Raw genomic sequence first — 20,791 nt, forward strand, 5'->3', positions numbered from 1 at the left:
CAGCCCGCCATGTGCTCGCCAGAGGTAGCATGACTGCCATTAGGTACCGAGATGAGATCCTCAGACCCCTTGTGAGACCATATGCAGTTGGCCCAGGGTTCCTCCTAATGCAGGACAATGCTAGACCTCATGTGGCTGGAGTGTGTCAGCAGTTCCTGCAACATGAAGGCATTGAAGCTATGGACTGGCCCCCCTTTCCCCAGACCTGAATCCAATTGAGCACATCTGGGACATCATGTCTCGCTCCATCCACCAACGTCACGTTGCACCACAGACTGTCCAGGAGTTGGCGGATGCTTTAGTCCAGGTCTGGGAGGAGATCCCTCAGGAGACCATCCGCCACCTCATCAGGAACATGCCCAGGTGTTGTAGGAAGGTCATACAGGCACGTGGAGGCCACACACAATACTGAGCCTCATTTTGACTTGTTTTAAGGACATTACATCAAAGTTGGATTAGTGGATACATCATCAGCATAAGGCTTATCTTATGGTCTGTGTTTTCAGTATAGATTCCTTTAATATCTTCATCTTATCAGATTGCTGCTGCTAGTGACTCAATGAAGATGACAAAATGTGAGAGGGAGCAGCCTTGCCTTTTTACTCTGTTTATACCCCACTCTGCATTTAATCACTTATTATTATTAATCTCTGGATCTCTTCCACAGTCTATCTTTTGTCATGTCTCTCTCTCCTTAGCCCCATCTGGTCACAGCAGTGGACTTCCCCTCCCTGAGCCTGGTTCTGGCCCTTTTAACAGGTTTCTACCTGTTAAAAGGGAGTTTTTCCTTCCCACTGTTGCCAAGTGCTTCCTCATAAGGGGTCATTTTGACTGTTGGTTTTCTCTGTAACTATCGTAGGGTCTTTACCTTACAATAAAAAGTACCTTGAGGTAACTGTTTGATGTTATTTGGTGCTATATCAATAAAAGTGAACTGAAAAAATTGAATTGAATTTAACCTACATACCTCATCACTTGTCAACCAATGCTCAAACTGTTTGTGTATGGCAATCGTGTAAAAGGTTTCTTTTTAAGAGAAAATAAAATAGTTTACAAAAGGCCCATGTCACTGATGCAGTTCATGTCTTATTCATTTATTTAGTTTTCAAACGCTACTTTGCAACATCTAATTTCCTCTTAACTCCTGGGATGATCAACTTTCAGTGAAAGGGCAAGGGTGTTATTCTGATAAACAAAACAATGTATGAAACACACAGCCCAGCCCACCTAACTTCTCCTCTGTGCTGTAGCTATAAATGATAGCAGACACTTTAGTCTTGCTCAGCTGGGAGAGAAGCAGCTGACTTTACTGTTATATGTTCTTGACATCTGATGAATCTCTTGGCTCAAATCTTGAATCTTGTTAAGTATACAATTGTTTGCTCTTTGATCATTGATGTGCACGTTTTAATCACAGGTGTCACAACTGCGGAGAAGGAATAAGTAATAAGGAGGTAACATGTATTTGTAACACATCATTTGAACAATGTTATAGAACTTTGTTCAGGATCTGGCTCTTATTTATATAAAAAGGACAATTCATAACATTATTACTGATCTCTCTTGTTCACTGTAGGATATTAGGCAGAAAATGGAAAACTCAAGTGAGATTGTGTCCTTTGTGCTGGCTGCTTATGGAAACATTGGAGAGTTAAAATACCTGTATTTTAGCATAATACTGTGGTGGTACCTCTCTATATGTGTAGCCAACATGGTTCTTATTGTGGTCATAAATGTGGACAGAAGGCTGCATGAGCCAATGTATATACTGCTTTGCAATTTATGTGTGAATGAAATAAAAGTCAGCACATCTCTGTATCCTCTTCTGCTCTCACAGATGTTTTCAGACAGCCATGAAGTGACCTTGCCATGGTGTTTTCTGCAGATGTGTTGTATGTATACAAGTGCTCCTGCTGAGTTGTGCAGTTTAGCAGCCATGGCCTATGACAGATATATCGCCATCTGTCATCCATTACGCTATGATGCCATTATGAACACAGAGAGGGTGTTTGTGATGATTCTTCTTGTGTGGATTTATTCATTTATTAGTTTTATTCTCTCATTTTCATTTATCTTCAGTTTAAAGTTTTGTGGAAATATTATTGACAATGTGTATTGTGACCACCAATTAATGATTAAACTTTCATGTTCAGTTTCAGTCCATAGTTATATATCTGAGATATTCTTTGCCATTGTGAGTATTTTTATACCATTCAGTCTCATTTCAGTCTCTTACATGAAGATTTTGACAGTTTGTCAAAAAACATCGAGAGAAAACAAGCAGAAAGCCGTGACTACTTGCACACCTCAGATGGTCTCTGTGTCAAGCATGTTTGTTGGCTGCATTTTTTCTTTTACTGACTTCAGGTTGTTAGTTGCTCAGGTACCAGATGAAGTCCGTATAATTTTACCTATGTATCTCATCATTTGTCAACCAATGCTCACGCCATTTGTGTATGGATTTAATTTGCCAAAGATAAGGCAATCATGTAAAAGGTTTCTGTTTTACAGAAAATAAATAGCTTTTTTCAGCAAGAGACTGTTTTAAAGCATCTGTGCTCTGTGTGACAGTAACACTCAGCAAAGATCTTATGGTTTGTAGATGTACAGAGAATAAAATCTGCTCACATCATACTTACATTTACAAAAGGCCCATGTCATTAATGCAGTTCTTATTTTATTTATTTACTTCTTTTACAAAAGACACTTCGCAACATATGATTTATTCTTTATTCCTGGGATAATCAGCTTTCAGTGAAGCAGCAGGGTAGCGGCATTATTCTGTCAAACAAAACGGTGTATAAAACACAGATGTCTGTGTATATAATGATCTTTGTGTTTATATATATATATATATATATATATATATATATATATATATATATATATATATATACGGGCGTTTTATTTTGCCCTCCCAGCTCGGGTCCTCTACCAGAGGCCTGGGAGCTTGAGGGTTCTGCGCCGTATCTTAGCTGTATTGTGCTCTTCTGGACAGAGATCTCGGATGTTGTTCCAGGAATCTGCTGGAGCTACTCTCCCAGTTTGAGGGTCACTGCCCCGAGTGTTCCAATTACCACGGGGACCACTGTAACCTTTATCTTCCACATCCTTTCCAGCTCCTCTCTGAGCCCTTGGTATTTGTCGAGCTTCTCGTGTTCCTTCTTCTTGATGTTCCCATCACTTGGTATTGCAACGTCTATACCTTTCTTCCTTTGTTTGTCCACCACTACAATGTCCGGTTGGTTAGCCACCACAAGTTTGTCTGTCTGTATCTGGAAGTCCCACAGGATCTTAGCTCTGTTGTTCTCAACCTCCCTTGGGGGCGTGTCCCATTTTGACCTCGGGACTTCCAGGTCATACTCGGCACAGATGTTCCTATATACTATGCCGGCCACTTGGTTATGGCATTCCTTGTATGCCCTGCCTGCTAGCATCTTGCACCCTGCTGTTATGTGCTGGATTATCTCAGGAGCATCTCTGCACAGCCTGCACCTGGGGTCCTGCCTGGTGTTGTACGCCCCAGCCTCTATTGATCTTGTACTCAGAGCTTGCTCTTGTGCTGTCATGATTAGTGCCTCTGTGCTGTCTGTCAGTCCAGCCTTCTCCAGCCATTGGTAGGATTTCTCTATGTCAGCCACTTCTTCGATCTGCCATGGTACATGCCGTGCAGAGGCCTGTCCTTCCATGATGGTTCCTGTTCTTAGTCCTCTTCTTTCTCAGGTTTCTGCTGCCTGAGGTACTCACTAAGCACATGATCCTTTGTGGCCATCTTCCTGATGTATTCATTGAGCTTTATTGTTTCATCTAGGACAGTGGTTCTGACACTCACTAGTCCTCAGCCACCTTCCTTCTGCTTAGCGTACAGTCTCAGGGTGCTGGATTTGGGGTGAAACCCTCCATGCATGGTAAGCAGATTTCTTGTCTTAACATCAGTGGCTTCCATCTCCTCCTTTGGCCAGCTTATTATCCCAACTGGCAGGGCATAGGTGCTAATTATGGAGGACCAAAACTGACATAATCAGAAATAAAAGCAGAAATATATATATAGTGTATATATCTTGTTTTTCCTTTTCCTTATACACGCGTTTTCATCAAGAAATATATAAATTTTCTTTTTCCTTTTCCTTACACATGCGTTTTTCATCAAGAAATGTAAATATAGTGTTTTTCCTTTTCTTTACACGCACGTTTTCATCAAGAAATGTATAAATTTTCTTTTTCCTTTTCCTTACACATGCATTTTCATCAGGAAATGTATATATTTGTTTTGCCTTTTCCTTATACAAGCCTTTGTTCTTTTTACATTTCCTCGTCCGCTTTTCCTTTACCACATGTATTTCTGCCTGCTCTTTTCCCTTTTCCGTATGCATTTCTGCCTCATTATGCAAATGAGGAGGGTTGTCTTCTTGCTCCAGCTCCTCTACTATTGGTCAATAAACAGGAAGGAGCAGGATCCATGTGGATCCCCCAATCATCAGGCCAAGGTGAAGAATAAAACCCACCTGGCTTGTCGAGTGTTCAAATCTTGTGATCAGTCCAGACAATAAAAGGATGCCCAGACAAACATAATAATAAACCACATACTGTAGCTATTACAACACGTGGTTCATAGTAGAAAAGTCTGGGTGTTGAAATGACCTGCCTGCAATTGAGATTTTCAACAATTGAAAACATTTGATGTATCATGAAATAAAAAATGTGGCAAAGCAGACCCAGGACTGTTGGTCAGCTAGAATCCTATATCAGACAATAATGGAACAACATTCCACTCCCCAAAGTCCAGCAACTGGTCTCCTCGGTTCCCAAATGTTTAGAGACTGTTAAAAGAAGAGAAAATGCTGCACAGTGGTAAACCTGGCTCTGTCCCAACTTTTTTGAGATATGCTACACTATCAAATTAAAACCTGGTATGGTTGAATCATATTCCTCTACTAAAAACGATAGATGATGATCTCACATGTTGGAACTCTCTACCAATATCTCTCATGGGGAGAGTTGTTACAGTAAAAAGGATCATCCTGCCTAAAATCAATCATCTGTTTTCACTGATCCTTAACAAACCTTCGGTTGCTTGGTTTAAGTCAGGAGACTCATTTCAAAATTTTTATGGAAAAATAAAACATCAAGAATAAGTTCAAAGACTTTACAAAAGTCAAAATACAATGGTGGTCTAGAACTTCCAAACTTTTATCACTATTCCTTAGGTAATAGGTTGCAGTATATTTCAATGTGGATCAAATCAAGCTCTTTAGACAGCCCATGGCTGAATCTAGAGCAAGCACTCTGTGGAAAAGTGAAAATCTCTGACTTACCTTTCATTAGCTCTAGTATGAACATCATAATGGCTTTAAATGTCTTAATATAAACACCTCTATGACAGACTGGTGGGATTTTTTAAAGATAACCAAATCTTCACTTATCCCATGTAAACTGACACCCATTTGGAACAATCCAGATATATGTCAGACAAAGAATGTACTAAATTTTTCAGCATGGCAAGAGAAAGGAATAAAGAATGTAGAACATGCTGTTCAAGATAGAACCTTTATTTCATTTGAAGAACTTATTTCAAAATATGGAATTTGCAATAGCAAATTTCTTGAATATCAGCAATTGAGGTCCATCATACAGGCAAGATTTAATTTAAATAATCTTAAATTAGAAATCCCTACGGGTAACAGATTTTCTAAATCTTTATACCCCTAAAATGTTATCAAAAATACATAAGCAATTGTTAAAATCAGCACACAAATTTTTTTGATTCAATTTCCCCTACCAACTGTAAAATGGTAGCGAGATCTTTCCATCAACCCAGATAAAAACTTCTTGACACAGATATGTTTAAACACTTTCAAAATGACTAAAAGTCCAAATTTACAAATTATACAATACAAAACTCTGTTCTATTGTGGAAAAATATGAGATTGCAGATCATTGCATTCTCCTTTTATTCATATTTTACACTGTGTCCCAACTTAATTTGTAAACAGGGTTGAAATTGAAACCATTAATTAATTAATAGTAATCTGATCATTAAATTTAGCCATGTTTGATATTTCCCCTCTCCAAAATTGAGTGTCTATATGAGTACATTTGAAGTGTATAGAATTGTAGAAATTTCTTATAAGAACCACAAGAAAATTATCTTCCTCTCCAATTCTAAAAAGCTGCAGTAACTTAAGAAAAAAAATGTCAAAAAGAAAAGAATGCCATAGTCTCTAACCTTAGCCGTAAAGTTCAGCCGATCCCACCCCTATTTCCCTCCTTTGTATTGCAACTATAAATGTTAGCAGAGGCTTTGGTCTTGTTCAGCTGGGAGGGAAGCTGCTGAATTTAATGTTATGTGTTCTTGACTTCTGATGAAACTCGCAGGTGTCACAGCTCTATAGAAGGAATATGTCAGAATGAGGTGACATTTATTAGGATTGGTTTCTAGTACTCTTATTCTTATATAGATATATATTTTAAAAAACGGACCACTCATAATAACAGATCTCTTCTGTTCACTGTGGGATTTTACACAGAAAATGGAAAACTCAAGTCAGATTGTGTCCTTTGTGCTGGCTGCTTATGGAAACATTGGAGAGCTAAAATACCTGTATTTTAGCATAATACTGTTGTGGTACCTCTTTATATGTGTGGCCAACACACTTCTTATTGTGGTCATACATGTGGACAAAAGGCTGCATGAGCCAATGTATATACTGCTTTGCAATTTATGTGTGAATGAAATAATTGTCAGCACATCGCTGTATCCTCTTCTGCTCTCACAGATGTTTTCAGACAGCCATGAAGTGACCCTGCCGTGGTGTTTTCTGCAAATATGTTGTATGTATACAAGTGCTCCTGCTGAGTATTGCAGTTTAGCAGCCATGGCCTATGACAGATATATTGCCATCTGTCATCCATTATGCTATAATGTGATTATGAACCCAGAGAGAGTGTTTGTGATGATTCTGCTTGTGTGGATTTATTCCTTTCTTAGTTTTATTCTCTCATTTTCAATCATCTTCAGTTTGAAGTTTTGTGGCAATATTATTGACAATGTTTATTGTGACCACAGATTAATGATTAAACTTTCATGTTCATTTTCAGTTCATAGTTATATATCTGACATATTCTTTCTCACTGCAAGTGTTTTCATACCATTCAGTCTCATTTTAGTCTCTTACATGAAGATTTTGACAGTTTGTCGAAAAACATCAAAAGAAAACAAGCAGAAAGCCGTGACTACTTGCACACCTCAGATCATCTCTGTGTCAAACCTGTTTGTTGACTGCATTTTTCACTCTATTGACTTCAGGTTTTTAGTCACTCATGTACCAGATGAAGTCCGTGTGATTTTATCTATATATATCTTTATTTGTCAACCAATGCTCACGCCGTTTATGTATGGATTTAATTTGCCAAAGATAAGGCAATCATATAAAAGGCTTCTGTTTCAAAGAAAATAAATATCCTTGTTCAGCAAGAGACTGTTTTAGAGCATCTCTTCTCTATTTAAGAGTAACAATGAACAATTATCTTATGGTCTGTAGACATGAAAAAATACATTTTGCTCACATCATATATTTACATTTACAAAATCCCCATGTTATTGATGCAGTTCATATTCCATGTATTTAGTTATTTTGCAAAGAAATCTTTTAACCTCTAAATTCCTCTTTACTCCTGGGATGGTTGGCTTTCAGCGAAAGGGTAAGGGTATTATTCTGGCAACCAAAACAATGTATGAAACATGTGAGTATACATGAATGAATGGAAGAATTTATTTTTTTTAGTTAATGACTTAAGACATTTCACTGTTCAGTAAAATGTGTATTACAAGAGGGTTTGATCTTTTACCTTTTTGTTGGAGCAATCATTTCAGGAGCTAAATATACATGATATATAAAAAATTTTTAGACATGCTTAATTTGAAATAATATTAAAAAATATATGAATATGGGAAGAGGTATATTTGGTTGTTTATTTATTTACTAAAACAGAATTTACTAAAAGAGCAGAACAAATTTCATTGCCTCAGGCCACAATTATACAGTTGGACTACTTTTCTTAGAGCAATAATACTAAAGATGTGCTTCTAAATTCTTGTTCTTAGGACTGCTTGTTTTAGGTATTTAGGTGCTTGCCTGCTACAACAAGCTTGATTCAAATGATGATCTTGTTATCATGCAGCTGCTGCATTTAATACCCAGCTAACTGTTTGAATCAGGTCTGCTGGAGCAGAGACTGGGTTCATGGAGAGAACTTGTGTGTTAATGTATTGAAAACAATGAGTGGTAGGCTATATAAGCAGGCAAATCATGTACTAACATGAACTTGAAAATGTAAGATACCATGGTGCAACGTTATGGTAAAGTTAAATGACAGAAATGTGATATCCACCTGTATTTCATAAGGTTCCACACAGAATAGTCAATGTCAGACACATTTAGACACACAGGCCCACAATTGTATATACAGATTAACCCATGTCTGCATGAGCACATGCACACACAAACACACAATTATTTGATTGCTGGATTAAATGCTTATAAAACATTAACTTGATGTTTGTTCAAATAAAAATAAAAATGCTCAAATTGTTTGTTTTCTCTGAAATCTACAACATGTATAAACTCATCACTCAAATGGTGATGAGTGATGTGGCACTGTGCTCTGTAGTTTATTTTTTTTCTATGCTTATTTTTTCGTGTTAGTCTGTTGTAGTTAAGCAGACTACGTCTACAGACGCCATGACTGTCATGGCCCTAAACTAACAGACCCACAAAAACAACTAGAATCAGATGCTCAGTTTTTTATTAATAATACAAATTCGGGAGCAGAGGAATTACTGGAAGGGGAGGAAACCTGGTCTGACCAAGCACCAGAAACGGGAGTGATGTCTGTGGAGAGAGAGAATGACTGTTACTACCGAGCCAGGTAAGATAACTGGGGACTATTAACAGAAACGCAGTGATCTTTACATTACGTGCAGATGAGCTAGGATTGTGAGACAAGTCCAGAAACAGGAGACAGATCCAAGACTGCTGGGTACAGGTGGAGAGTGGGCAGGCAGAGGTGGGCAACAGGAAGACAAGCAGGTTAGGGCCAATAAATTAGAGATGGTAATTTCTCCAAGCGGTGAGCTGAGTTCCTCTAGCGGATTCCTAGAAGGAACAAAAACTCGGGTCAGAAATACAAAAAGGACGAGAGCACATAATAAAATGAGCCCGCGCTTCACCGTGGAGGACGAATGAACTGGTGGAGAATGGCTGCCCCAGCTGGCACTTAAATACCTCGCCATCAGTGAGCACATCACTCACAGGTGTGAACTCCGGCTACCTTGAAAGATGCCAATCCCACCCATCTTGTCACCTAGAAGGTTAACAGACTGATTAAAACCCCCCATACCAGCCCGGCACCACGACAATGATCTGATTACCATTGGTCTAACATGCATCTTGACAATAACCACCGAGTTTCACAATGACTTTTACAACATCTCGCCTGAGACTGTGAGGACGCCGGGCTCGCTGTGGATTGTTGTCAGCTCCTATAAGCACCAGAAACAAACAAGAGAGAGGAAGCAGAAGCGGAGCTGTCATTTAGGCCTATTAGCAAGGCTGCGGTGGCAACCAAACAGACCACCACTTCCAAGCCTCCTGCTCAACAGTACCAAGTCAGCTTTCAACAAGAGGGACAACCTGGAGCTATTACTGGTTGCTATCGGACCAGCTCAAACAGCTGTGTGATGGTTATTACAGAATCGTGGCTGCACCCACTTATCCCAGACAAGGTAGTTTAGCTAGATGCCCACTCAGTACATTGATCTGACAGGAACAGTGACTCCGGTAAGAGCAGAGGAGGGGGACTCTGTGTGTACGTGTGGCTTGGTGTACTAAGTCGAGAACAGGCCCTAAGGGCCCCAGGCGCCCAAGAATCACCTGCAACTCAGCAGCCACCCCAGACCACAACCCCAATGAGAGCAGGTCAACAACCATTCCAAGCATCCGGCCATGCACCCTGGAACCACAAAACACCCATGTCCCTTTGCATCAACAACCAGCGGCAGACCCTCTCCTCCCTCAGCCATGTCCCACAAGGGTCAAGGATCAGCAATTCCCTGACCCAGGCCATTCACACAAAGCCAGTTCAGCCTCTGAAAGAAGAGAGACAACTCTCCAACTGGCTCTGTATGCCCCCGAATCCCCATACCTCACTGCAGGGAGGGAAAGTGTTATTGTGATTTGTCAGCATGCTCATGCTCAAATGCTCAAATGTTCACACCATTTGTGTATGGATTTAATTTGCCAAAGATAAAGCAATCATGTAAAAGGTTTCTGTTTCAAAGAAAATAAAAAGCTTTGTTCAGCAAGGGACTGTTTTAAAGCATCCGTGCTCTGTGTGACAGTAACATTCAGCAAAGATCTTATGCTTTGTAGATATAAAGAGAATAAAATCTGCTCACATCATACTTACATTTACAAAAGGCCATGTCATTAATGCAGGTCTTATTTTATTTATTTACTTATTTTGCAAAAGCCACTTTGCAACATATAATTTACTCTTTACTCCTGGGATAATCAGCTTTCAGTTAAAGGGTAGCGGCATTATTCTGTCAAACAAAACAATGTATGAAACACAAATGAGTGTATGTATATATATATATATATATATATATATATATATATATATATATATATATATATATATATATATATATATATATATATATATATATATATATATTCAGTATTTTTGTTGTTCAGTGACCAGATAACTTCTGTGTAAATTTATTTCTCTTTTTCCTCATTTGTCAACCAATGCTTACTCCATTTATGTATAGATTTAATTTTGCCAAAGATAAGGCAATCATAAAAAAAGTTTCTTCTCTCTTCTGTAGAGAAAGGGCGTCGGGTTTGACTTTGCAAGAACCAGGCTGATAAGTAATGTGAGGTTAAATATGTTGAAGAATAAAACCCACCTGCCTTGTCGAGCGTGTCAAGATATGTCACGCTCTTGTGATCAGTCCAGACAATAAAAGGATGCCCAGACAAACATAATAATAAACCACATACTGTAGCTATTACAACACGTGGTTCATAGTAGAAAAGTCTGGGTGTTGAAATGACCTGCCTGCAATTGAGCTTTTCAACAATTGAAAACATTTGATGTATCATGAAATACAAAATGTGGCAAAGCTAGAATTCTATATCAGACATTAATCTGATCATTAAATTCAGCCATGTTTGATCTTTCCCCTCTCCAAAACTGAGAGTCTATATAAGTACAGTTGAATTGCATAGAATTGTGGAAAGTTTAGTTTCTTATAAAAACCACAAGAAAATTATCTCCCTCTCCTCTGGCTGCTGGGAGGTTCCCATAATGCACTGTTTCTTTTCATTCACCTTATTTACTTTGTTTATACAACAATCTGTATTTAATCACTTATTATTATTAATCTCTGGCTCTCTTCAGCAGTGTGTCTTTTGTCCTGTCTCCCTCCCCTCAGCCGCAACCAGTCACGGCAGATGACTGCCCCTCCCTGAGCCTCGTTCTGCTGGAGGTTTCTTCCTGTTAAAAGGGAGTTTTTCCTTCCCACTCTCACCAAGTGCTGCTCATAGGGGGTTGTTTTGACTGTTGGGTTTTCTCTGTATTATTGTAGGGTCTTTACCCACAATACAACGCATCTTGAGGTGACCGTTTGTTGTTATTTGGTGCTATATAAATAAAATTGAATTGAATTGAATTGAATTGAATTGAATTGAATTGAATTGAACTGAATCCTAAAAAGCTGCAGTGGCTTATGAAATTTGTGTGCTGATTTTATAATTTTGGAATGCAGCATACTTTAAAAAAAAAGTCAAATGAAAAAAATGCCATTGTCTCTGACGTTGACCTTAAAGTTCAGCCCAGCCCACCTCTATTTTCCTCCTTTCTGTTGCAACTATAAATATTAGCAGAGGCTTTGGTCTTGTTCAGCTGAGAGGGAAGCTGCTGAATTTAATGTTATGTGTTCTTGACTTCTGATGAATCTCTGGGCTCGAATCTCTAATCGTGTTAAGTACAAATCTGTTTGCTGTTTGCTCTTTGACTATTGATGTGCACATGTTATCACAGGTGTCACAGCTGCATAGAAGGAATATGTCAGAATGAGGTAAAATGTATTGGGATTGGTTTCTGGTACTCTTATTCTTATATTAAAAAAAAAGACTACTCATAATAACTGATCTCTCTTCTTAACTGTGGGATATTAGGCAGAAAATGGAAAACTCAAGTCAGATTGTAACGTTTGTGCTGGCTGCTTATGGAAACATTGGAGAGTTAAAATACCTGTATTTTAGCATAATACTGTTGTGGTACCTCTCTATATGTGTGGCCAACACACTTCTTATTGTGGTCATACATGTGGACAGAAGGCTGCATGAACCAATGTATATGCTGCTTTGCAATTTATGTGTGAATGAAATAAATGTCAGCACATCGCTGTATCCTCTTCTGCTCTCACAGATGTTTTCAGACAGCCATGAAGTGACCCTGCCGTGGTGTTTTCTGCAGATGTGTTGTATGTATACAAGTGCTCCTGCTGAGTTTTGCAGTTTAGCAGCCATGGCCTATGACAGATATATTGCCATCTGTCATCCATTACGCTATGATGTCATTATGAACACAGAGAGAGTGTTTGTGATGATTCTGCTTGTGTGGATTTATTCATTTGTTAGTTTTATTCTCTCATTTTCATTTATCTTCAGTTTAAAGTTTTGTGGCAATATTATTGACAATGTTTATTGTGACCACCGGTTAGTGATTAAACTTTCATGTTCAGGTTCAGTCCATAGCAATATATCAGAGATATTCTTTGTCATTGCGAGTGTTTTCATACCATTCAGTCTCATTTCAGTCTCGTACATGAAGATTTTGACAGTTTGTCAAAAAACATCGAGAGAAAACAAGCAGAAAGCCGTGACTACTTGCACACCTCAGATCATCTCTGTGTCAAACCTGTTTGTTGACTGCATTTTTCACTCTATTGACTTCAGGTTTTTAGTCACTCGTGTACCAGATGAAGTCCGTGTGATTTTATCTATATATATCTTTATTTGTCAACCAATGCTCACGCCGTTTATGTATGGATTTAATTTGCCAAAGATAAGAGAATCATGTAAAAGATTTCTGTTTGACAGAAAATAAATAGCTTTTAGAGCATCTCTGTTTTATGGGACAGTAACATTCAACAATCATCTTATCACATATATTTACATTTACAGAAGCCCCATGTCACTGATGCAGTTCATATTCCATTTATTTACTTACTTATTTTGCAAAAGGAACTTTTTAACCTCTAAATTCCTCTTTGCTGCTGAGATTTTTGGCTTTCAGTGAAAAGGTAAGGGTTCTATTCTGGCAATCAACACAATGTATGAAACACGTGAATATGGATGAATGAATGGAAGAATTTATTTAAACAAACCATCAGGCATGTTTCACAGCTTAACCGTCTATGGCATAGTGTTACCCACAGGCTGCAAACGACTTTTTGGTTATTACGTTGTCTTTAAAACTGCAGTTTTGTTTTGTTTTGTTTTGTTTTTAATTTAATGACATAAGACATTTCACTGTTAAGTAAAATGTGTAGTAAAATAGGATTTGACCTTTTACCCTGGGTTTGGGCAGTCGTTTTAGGAGCTAAATATACATGGCAGTGCCAGTGTCTGCTATGACTCATATAATTTTTAGACATATTTAAATTGAAATACTATATCAAAAAAGATGAATATGTGAAGAAATATAACTGGCTGTTTATTTACTTACTAAAACAGTCATTTTTGTTTTCTTTTAATCAGGTCAAAATTATATCAAATGCTAAATCCAAATGCTAAACTGAGCTTCTAAACTCTGGTTCTTAGCCCTGCTTGTTTTACATATTTAGATGATTCCCTTCTACACCAACCTTGATTCAAATGATACACAGCTAACTGTTTGAATCAGGTGTGTTGGAACAGAGACTGGGTTCATGGGGAGAATTCCTGTGTTAATGTTTTGAAAGCAATGGGTGGTAGGCTATATAAGCAGGCAAATCATGTACTAACATGAACTTGAAAATGTAAGATACCACGGTGCAATGGTTATGGTAAAGTTAAATGACAGAAATGTGATATCCACCTGTGTTTCATAAAGTTCCACATGCAACAGTCAATGTCAGACACATTTAGACACACAGGCCTACAACTGTATATTCTGATTAACCCATGTCTGCATGAGCACATGCACACACTAACACACAATTATTTGATTGCTGGATTAAATGCTTATAAAACATTAACTTGATGTTTGTTCAAATAAAAATTATGAATACTTTGCATGTTTTCTCTGAAATCTGCAACATGTATAAACATATTTTGGTATTGCCATCAGTCATAACTCAACTGGTGATGAGTGATGGCAGCACTTGTGTGTAGCAGCTCTGTGCTCTCTAGTTTGGTGCTTTTTGTATGCTTATTTTTTCATGTCAGTCTGTCCTAGGTGAGAGGTAGCGAGCTGGGGTGGGTATTCTTGTATACCTCGGCTTGCTGCCTGTATGTTGGAGTTTTCACTGTTGGACGTGTCATGGCCGGGGAGGAAACAGGCGAGGAATGGCTGACACGAAGGACTCCAGAAGTCAGCGTAACTTAAAAGGGATTTATTTAAGCAGGGGGAAAAACAAATACAAAAATCTTGGAAGGGAGACGACGGGCAAACACAGGGAACACACGGGCACACAACATCAACGACGCGACAGAGAACAAATGAAAACTGAGGGCTTAAATACACAATGGGTAATCAGGGCAAGAGGAAACAGCAGGGAACAACAGGTGAGGCAAATGAAACTAATTACACAGGGGAAGCAAAGCTAAACACAAAGCACAAGGAAATCACATTGGCAAAATAAAACAGGAAGTGATAAACCAAGGAACACGCAGACAAGTCACAACACTGGGAACATGACAAACATACAGGGAGGACAAACTCAGGAAATAAATTAACACAAACCGCGGGGCCAACGGCCCAGGACATGACAGTACCCCCCCCTCAAAGGCCGGCTCCCGACGGCCAAAACCAGAAACAAAACCAGACAAGGGCGGGAGGCGGGGGACCAGGAGGGAGGGCCCGAAACAAAAACAGAGACAGGGAGCAAAACAGAAATCACAGGGCGTGAACAAAACAAATCAAACCCGGACAGGAAGAAAACAAAAACACAGGACCAGAACAAAAGGCGACGGCACAAGGCCGGAGACAGTCCAACAGGGGGCATCAAAATGAGGCAGAGCAGAGGCAACACAGTCCAAACAAGAACAAAACACGGGGACGAGAAGCAAAAAAAAAAAAACACCCGCACTAAACAAAACGCGACGGCACAAGGCCGGAGAGCTCCAATGTCCAAAACAGGGGGCCGAAACAAGGAACAGTCCAGGAGCTATGACAAAACAAAAAACAGCAGGGGAAAAAACAGTCCACAGTTCAGGGGAGTCAGTGGGAAATCCAAAAACAAAAAAACACACAGTTCAGGAGGCCGCAGAGGCCAAGGGGCCACAAAGCAAAGTTCCAACGAGGGAGGCCGACCGCGCTCCCAGCGGCGGCGGCGGCGAGGACGAGAAGGAATCACTGGAGGCCGACCGCGCTCCCAGCAGCGGCGGCGACGACGAGGGGGAGTCACTGGAGGCCGACCGCGCTCCCAGCGGCGACGACGAGGAGGAGTCACTGGAGGCCGACCGTGCTCCCAGCGGCGACGGCGACAACGAGGAGGAGTCACTGGAGGCCGACCGCGCTCCCAGCGGCGGCGGCGACGACGAGGAGGAGTCACTGGAGGCCGACCGCGCTCCCAGCGGCGGCGGCGACGACGAGGAGGAGTCACTGGAGGCCGACCGTGCTCCCAGCGGCGGCGGCGACGAGGAGGGGTCACTGGCGGCCGACCGCGCTCCCAGCGGCGGCGGCGACGAGGAGGGGTCACTGGAGGCCGACCGCGGGGCATGCGGCGGCGGCGACGGGGAGCAGACACTGGAGGCCGACCGCGGGGCATGCGGCGGCGGAGAAGGGCGACCCCGGGCTCTGGTGGGGAACCCTCGGGTGACGTGGAGCGCTCGGACTGAGCAGAGACCCCCACCGGCTCGGACTGAGCGGGACCCCCTGGCTCGGAGCGCTCGGACTGAGCGGGACCCTCTGGCGCGGAGCGCTCGGACTGAGCGGAGACCCCCATCGGCTCGGACTGAGCGGGACCCTCTGGCGCGGAGCGCTCGGACTGAGCGGAGACCCCCATCGGCTCGGACTGAGCGGGACCCTCTGGCGCGGAGCGCTCGGACTGAGCGGAGACCCCCATCGGCTCGGACTGAGCGGGACCCTCTGGCGCGGAGCGCTCGGACTGAGCGGAGACCCCCATCGGCTCGGACTGAGCGGGACCCTCTGGCGCAGAGCGCTCGGACTGAGCGGGACCCTCTGGCGCGGAGCGCTCGGACTGAGCGGGACCCCCTGGCTCGGACTGAGCGGAGACCCCCATCGGCTCAGACTGCGCGGGACCCTCTGGCGCGGAGCGCTCGGAGTGAGCGGAGACCCCCATCGGCTCGGAGTGAGCGGAGACCCCCATCGGCTCGGAGTGAGCGGAGACCCCCATCGGCTCGGAGTGAGCGGAGACCCCCATCGCTCGGAGTGAGCTGAGCCCATGGGCTGAACGGGGCCTACATAGTGAGGCACCGGATGCGTAGGCTGGGACCGCGGAACAGGGCACACTGCTGCTTTATTGAGCAGCAGGGGCTGCTCGGGGAATAGCCGAGGTGCAGGGGACTGCGTGGAAGCAGGCCGGGAGACGACTGGCTGCGTGGAAGCAGGCCGGGAGACGACTGGCTGCGTGGAAGCAGGCCGGGAGACGACTGGCTGCGTGGAAGCAGGCCGGGAGACGACTGGCTGCGTGGAAGCAGGCCGGGAGACGACTGGCTGCGTGGAAGCAGGCCGGGAGACGACTGGCTGCGTGGAAGCAGGCCGGGAGACGACTGGCTGCGTGGAAGCAGGCCGGGAGCCAGAGAGAGCGGGCTGTGAGCTAGGGAGATCTGGCTGCGTGGAAACAGACTGCGAGCTAGGGAGATCTGGCTGCGTGGAAACAGACCGCTAGCTAGGGAGATCTGGCTGCGTGGAAACAGACCGCGAGCTAGAGAGAGCAGACTGCGTGGAAGCAGACCGCGAGCGAGAGAGAGCAGACTGCGTGGAAGCAGACCGAGCGCTAGGGCGATCTGGCTGCGTGGAAGCAGACCGAGAGCTAGGGAGATCTGGCTGCGTGGAAACAGACCGAGAGCTAGGGAGATCTGGCTGCGTGGAAACAGACCGAGAGCTAGGGAGATCTGGCTGCGTGGAAACAGACCGAGAGCTAGGGAGATCTGGCTGCGTGGAAACAGACCGAGAGCTAGGGAGATCTGGCTGCGTGGAAACAGACCGAGAGCTAGGGAGATCTGGCTGCGTGGAAACAGACCGAGAGCTAGGGAGATCTGGCTGCGTGGAAACAGACCGAGAGCTAGGGAGATCTGGCTGCGTGGAAACAGACCGAGAGCTAGCTGACACTGGGGCCTGAGAGGGAGCTGACACTACAGAAGGAGCAGGAGCTGAGGGAACTGGGACCAGAACCGAAGGAACTAAGACAGGGGCTGAGGGAACTGACTGAGAGGGCACTGAAACAGCTGACACTGGGGACCGAGGAAGAGTTACTGGAGCTGACTGAAGGCGAGGGAGAGCAACTGGAGCTAGAGCTGACTGAGACCCTGCTGCTGCAGCTAACACAGAAAACCGATGCGAAGGCTTGGACCTGGCTGCCCCCACCCGCGGAACAGGTGCGAGTGCCGAGGTCAGCCCGTCCGTGGCCGCCCCCACCCGCGGAACAGGTGCGAGTGCCGAGGTCAGCCCGTCCGTGGCCGCCCCCACCCGCGGAACAGGTGCGAGTGCCGAGGTCAGCCCGTCCGTGGCCGCCCCCACCCGCGGAACAGGTGCGAGTGCCGAGGTCAGCCCGTCCGTGGCCGCCCCCACCCGCGGAACAGGTACAGGTGCAGGGGAAGCTGGAGCTAAGGGAGCTGGAGCAGGGTGAACAGAGGGAGCTGGAGCTAACTGAGGGGTCTGGGACTGCGACTGAGGAGGAGCTGGAGCTACAGCTGACATGGAACACTGCGACTGAGGGGGAGCTGGAGCTACAGCTGACATGGAACACTGTGACTGAGGGGGAGCTGGAGCTACAGCTGACATGGAACACTGCGACTGAGGGGGAGCTGGAGCTACAGCTGACTTGGAACACTGCGACTGAGGGGGAGCTGGAGCTACAGCTGACTTGGAACACTGCGACTGAGGGGGAGCTGGAGCTACAGCTGACTGGGAAGACTGCGACTGAGGGGGAGCTGGAGCTACAGCTGACTGGGAAGACTGCGACTGAGCAGGCGCTACAGCTGACTGAGGCGAGAGTGGCTGGGGAGGAGCACGGCGACGCCGGGAGCGCTGCTTCCTTCGCGTTCTGTTGGAGTGGGAAGCACGATTCTCAGCATCCAGGATGTCCACCAGCAGAGGTGAATCAATAATCTCCACATCATCTGGCAGCCAAGAGAGGTCTGGGGAGGCGGTGGGCTGTGGGTGAAAGGATGAAAAGGACGAGGTGGGAGAGGTGAGTTGAAGGGATGACGGCGGATCCGGAAAGCGAGGCAGCGCCTGTGGTGCTGAGCTGCAGTGGTGCGGAGGAGACGACGGAGGTGAGATGACCGGCTGCAGGAGAGGTGAATTAGTGATGGCTTGGAGGAAAAAGGTTGTGTCCTTGCCCTGGACAGGGCGACCAATATTATACAGTTTAGCTTGTAAGTTTTTCCGGAGCATGATTATGGAATGGGCAAGGGAGGCAGTGTCAGGATGGGTGAGGAGCCAAGTGGAGGAAGAAAAAAGTCTGCAGCAGAAAATTGCCTGAATAATCTGACGGGGTTCATCAGTGGCATGAATGATGTTCCTGGAGAGATCTATGAGCTCCAAAATCACTTCCTCTTGCTCGGAGGGGCTCCTGGTATCCGCGGGGTCCATAGTCTGGTCGCGTCGTTCTGTCATGGCCGGGGAGGAAACAGGCGAGGAATGGCTGACACGAAGGACTCCAGAAGTCAGCGTAACTTAAAAGGGATTTATTTAAGCAGGGGGAAAAACAAATACAAAAATCTTGGAAGGGAGACGACGGGCAAACACAGGGAACACACGGGCACACAACATCAACGACGCGACAGAGAACAAATGAAAACTGAGGGCTTAAATACACAATGGGTAATCAGGGCAAGAGGAAACAGCAGGGAACAACAGGTGAGGCAAATGAAACTAATTACACAGGGGAAGCAAAGCTAAACACAAAGCACAAGGAAATCACATTGGCAAAATAAAACAGGAAGTGATAAACCAAGGAACACGCAGACAAGTCACAACACTGGGAACATGACAAACATACAGGGAGGACAAACTCAGGAAATAAATTAACACAAAACGCTGGGCCAACGGCCCAGGACATGACAGGACGAGAGGGTTGCTTCCCTGCACCTTCGGGCTGGAGAATGGGTCCTGACTGTTGTTTGTGCTTTTGCGCCAAATGACAGTTCAGAGTACCCACACTTTTTGGAGTCACTGGGCTGGGTGCTCGAGGGTGCTCCATCCATTGGCTCCATTGTCACGTGAGCAATGACAGTGAGACCTGGAGGGGCGTGAATGCGAGGAATGGCCTGCCTGATCTGAATCTGAGTCATGTTTTGTTATTGGACTTCTTTGCAAACCACAGTTTGTCCATAACAAATACCATGCTGATCGATTTTGTAATTGTATCGTCAGACCTGTAGTCGTATGTTCTGGACACCAAGGGTGAAGAGAGAAGCTGAGATGTCAACTGATCACTACCTGGTGGTGATTTTGATCAGGTGGCTGGGAAGGATACTGGACAGACCTCACGCACCTAAAGGTATGGTGGGGGTGCGCTGGGAACGCCGGGTAGAGGCCCCAGCTTGCAAGATCTTCAACTCCCACCTCCGGCAGAACTTCAACAGCATTCAGAGGGAGGCTGAAAAAAATTAGCTGTGTCCAAATTCAGGGACTGCATCCTTTGAAGGACAGCCCACGAAGACCGCAAAGGCCAGAAGTGAGCAGCTATGAAACTGGAGGGTCTAGCCTTCATATCTGCGTCACCTGCCCTCACCTCAGCATGACTCATGTCGCCCAGCAACTCTGACAATACGAAGCACAGCTGTGGAAAAGAAACTGTTATAATGGAGCCAAACTTTTGCTCCTTTTTTGTGGTTTATTTAATGCCATCTTTAATTCAAAATAAGCTGTTAAAGCAAGTATAACACATTTATACATCAAGGAATAGAGATGAGCAAATAATTTCCAAATAAATTAACAGCTCTCTAGTAAGACATTAATGTTAAATAAAACTACCCAGTTATGATGCTTAACTTTATTTCAGCCAAACCGATTTGCTCAGGAACAAATTAAACACTGAAATAAACCAAACATCAGCCGTTAGAGCTCATCAGAGTTAATTATATTTGTGTTTTCCTTCCACTCAGCAGCAAAAGCCTGCGAGGGTTTGAAAAGGATGTGCTGGGAGTCAGGTGTTCCCTCTGGGTAAAGCGAGCCTCGATAGCCCGGTCAGCTGACAGCTAGCGAGGCGAGCTGGTAGAGCAGCGGCAATGGACATCTCCAAAAATATTGAAGCACTTTTGCAATTAAGTGATATCTTGATAAAATGAGCTGATATTTGAGGTTTACACATCTACATTCTTCC

The 20,791-nt window shown here is 43.9% G+C and overlaps 3 protein-coding genes across 3 annotated transcripts; all 3 read left to right on the forward strand.

Annotated features, from left to right (window-relative positions):
* The first annotated feature begins 1,591 nt into the window (after window positions 1–1,591).
* LOC115801251 (olfactory receptor 4D1-like) lies at window positions 1,592–2,518 on the forward strand. The gene has a single exon (XM_030759014.1). It carries the CDS (start codon window positions 1,592–1,594, stop codon window positions 2,516–2,518), a length of 927 nt encoding a protein of 308 aa, XP_030614874.1.
* A 4,012-nt stretch (window positions 2,519–6,530) lies between these two features.
* On the forward strand, window positions 6,531–7,457 carry LOC115801225 (olfactory receptor 4D1-like). The gene has a single exon (XM_030758979.1). The coding sequence runs from the start codon at window positions 6,531–6,533 to the stop codon at window positions 7,455–7,457; it is 927 nt and encodes a 308-aa protein (XP_030614839.1).
* Window positions 7,458–12,252: 4,795 nt separating this feature from the next.
* On the forward strand, window positions 12,253–13,179 carry LOC115801237 (olfactory receptor 4D1-like). The gene has a single exon (XM_030758999.1). It carries the CDS (start codon window positions 12,253–12,255, stop codon window positions 13,177–13,179), a length of 927 nt encoding a protein of 308 aa, XP_030614859.1.
* Window positions 13,180–20,791: the final 7,612 nt, after the last annotated feature.

The sequence above is a fragment of the Archocentrus centrarchus genome, chromosome 21 (assembly GCF_007364275.1).
Source record: "Archocentrus centrarchus isolate MPI-CPG fArcCen1 chromosome 21, fArcCen1, whole genome shotgun sequence".
NCBI lineage: Eukaryota > Metazoa > Chordata > Actinopteri > Cichliformes > Cichlidae > Archocentrus > Archocentrus centrarchus.